At 49.9% G+C, this 3,036-nt stretch overlaps 1 protein-coding gene across 1 annotated transcript; it reads left to right on the top strand.

Moving 5' to 3' along the window:
• Positions 1–962: 962 nt before the first annotated feature.
• Positions 963–2,141, top strand: zgc:112001 (uncharacterized protein LOC550384 homolog). Its single transcript, XM_060830851.1, has 2 exons — positions 963–1,147; positions 1,265–2,141. The coding sequence occupies exons 1-2, from the start codon at positions 963–965 to the stop codon at positions 2,139–2,141; spliced, it is 1,062 nt and encodes a 353-aa protein (XP_060686834.1).
• Positions 2,142–3,036: the final 895 nt, after the last annotated feature.

Below are 3,036 nucleotides of genomic sequence, written 5' to 3' on the forward strand. Positions count from 1 at the left end.
AACTGGCGAGAACCCTACGTTACCCTGAATGAGCAGCCCCCGCTCACGCTGAGCAGCGCCTGTCTGTGTGTTTGATGTCTCAGTCACTTTCCAACCTTGTGGTGTCCTTCGCGCTGCGCCCCTTTTAAAATAAACGCGGCGAGTCTTCACCCCGGGGAGGCTGTGACACACGTTATCAATAACGCTGACGTTTGTCAGAAAACACTGAATGTTGAAACTGTATTTCTTTGGGATTTTTTCCCTCAACATTGAGAAAAGCCAGACATGGCACTAAGGGCAGCATTGTGTGCAGCACCAGCCAGAGAGATGATATTCAGATATATTGCAATTGGGTCTCTCTGAGCTACATGTCCAATAGCAACTAATTTTAATCTGCCCAGTTATGTCATGTCCTTTTGTTACATCACTTCATTCATATAAAATTTCAGGGACAATTTCCCCTTAATAATTACCCACCCCTCCCTCCTCTTGTATATCTCTGTACAACCTGTCTCTGCATTTTAACATTCATTTAATTTCCTTTTTTTTGACCCCCCCCTTCTCAATTCCCCCCCCCCCCTTTGCATTATCTTCCCTTCCTCAGCTCGCTCGCCTCTTAATTTTCCTGTTGACCTTCTCTGCACATTATGCTTTCCTATTCGGTGCCGGCTATCCGGTGTCACTTTCGCCTGCCCTTGTCCCTTTATTTCTGCCCATCGTGTCTGCTGTGGCGGCCGGGGAGGGGGTCACTTGCACCCTCAACCTGGTGGCCCCGGGATTGCCCGGCCAGGCGGATCGCTCCCAGAGGCGGAGGAGAGAGAGGGAGAGCCGTGAGCCCCCGCTGCGGACCACCGAGCGGCGTCTGCACGCCAGATGAGCGGCGCTAGCGGCGAGAGAGAGAGACAGGCGCCTTGCCTTGCTGTATCCCTCTTCCCCCTCCCCTACCGTCAGCCTCGCTGCCTCCGTGCCTCTCCCCGGCTCCAATGCGGCTCCGTCTGAGTCCCACTGCAGTCTCGGAGCGTTTGTTTCCCTTTTACCCACCCCTCCCAGCCGCTGATTTCTCCGGGAAGGTGCATCCCGATGAGCCCTTGAGCCCTGTTGGAAGGACGAGACTGTTGCAGAAGACTGCGGTGAAAATGCAATGGACAGGTTTGACCCTTGGGTTCGCGTAAGGAGTGAATCTTTTTTTTATTGGGTTTGGGGAAAAAAAATAGGGAACAAAGGGATAAGGAGACCATCTGGCAATCTGTGAGTGGACAACTTTAGCTGGCACCTCTCCCTGTAGGATGTGCAGCAACTCAGCTTCCAGCCCGGACGATGAAAGACAGTGTAAGTTCCTCTCCTATATGTTTTACCAGGCAGTCAGAGACCGCAAGCCCGTCTGGATGCTAGAGGACATGAGGACGATGGAATCGTTTTACTGGGAAGACAACACCACCCTCCGCACTTACTCGCCCTCAGAAGCCCTCCTGTACGCAGTGGTACACAATCACCTCCCGTACGCCCAGTACCTGCTCAGCCACTACCCGGACGAGGCCCTGGAGGTGCCCGGGGATCGCTTCTGCTGTTGCCCCTCCTCGGCCCCTCACCTCGCCATGGCGGTCAGGTATGACCGCAAGGACATCCTCGGGCTGATCCTGAAGATAACCCACCAACTGCCGGGCTTCAGGTCCTACATCAACCGGAAAGGCTGCTTCCACATCGAGGACGGGAAGACCCCCTTGCACCTGGCGTGTGAGTTGCTGCGGGCCGAGACGGTGCTCATGTTACTGGGCAGCGGCGCCTCACCCAAGATCGTGGACAGCAAGGGGCTGACCCCTCTCGATGTCATCCTGGAGCAACTCCGGGTGTCAAAGGTCAACGTCGAGTCCAAGAGGCTCTGCATCGACCAGCTGCTGCTGTTCATGTCCAGCCTGCAGTTCAAAATGAAGAGGGCTTTGGAGGACAACCCGACCGAGTGGAATGGGCTGCTGGGGGAGGAGAAATACAACTACCTCTGCGGGAAAGCACCCGCCACTTTATTCCTCATCTCGATGCAGGGCATTTTGAAATGCCTCCCACCGTCCAGATTCCCAGCCAGCATCAAGGAATTGCCCATACCCCAGTCCCTGAAGCCATTGCCTTTAGGAATATCGACATTCCGCTGTGTGGATGTCCTGTAGCGTACCACAAGACTTCGAATTTTCCCTGAGAGGCATTTTTGAACGTGAATTAATTGTTTCTGCCGGAGCATGCTGTTGCATCAAATACAAAATAGTCCTCTAATGATACTGCATGGCGTGTTATACTTTTTGATACATTTTTTAGCTGGGTCACCCCATCACAGATTAAGTACTGGCGTTGAAAATCAGGGACATTGCAAAGTTGGCTGACATAACACGATAAAAAATCTTTTGTTTTTAACATATCGGGTGCAGAAGGTGCTGAACAGAATTGCTATATACACTGCTGCTTAATGATAAATTGCCTGAATCTAAGACGAAAATTGCCACTCGATTCTATCTAACTGCACTGTCGGGTTTAATACCGTACGGATGCAGGCTGACCATGTCTGCATGTATTGTAAGTGAATTCTGTTTGTGGATTGGATTTCTGGTAGCCGCATTGAACGTGAGTTGATAGAACGAGAAAAATGTGAGGCTTAATTTTGCCAGAGAATGAAACTTAACATGTCGTAGCATGGCTGTGCATCGCTGGAGAAGGGGGACAGATATTTAAAAGTAACGTAGTTCTTTTTTGGTTTCATGATGGGATATGCGGACATAGCTTTCAGCCCTCAACGCACCTTGTTATACAAGGTGTGGACTGGTCCCAACCAGAGGGGAACATGACTGCGAAATTCTTGAAATCAAATTCAAGTACTCCAGAGAAACACTACCAAAATATGTGGGGAACCATTGTTATAACAGAGAAAATGATATGAAATGAATAGATTTGCATGCTTATTATCTATGTAAAAATGAACATGATTGAGCTATAGAGCCAACAAATTGTATTTAAGTTTTGAATTAGTGCCAAAGCTTATCAATGTATATGCTAATTAACCCTTCACAAATG

This window comes from Hemiscyllium ocellatum, chromosome 10 (genome assembly GCF_020745735.1).
Source record: "Hemiscyllium ocellatum isolate sHemOce1 chromosome 10, sHemOce1.pat.X.cur, whole genome shotgun sequence".
Taxonomy (NCBI): domain Eukaryota; kingdom Metazoa; phylum Chordata; class Chondrichthyes; order Orectolobiformes; family Hemiscylliidae; genus Hemiscyllium; species Hemiscyllium ocellatum.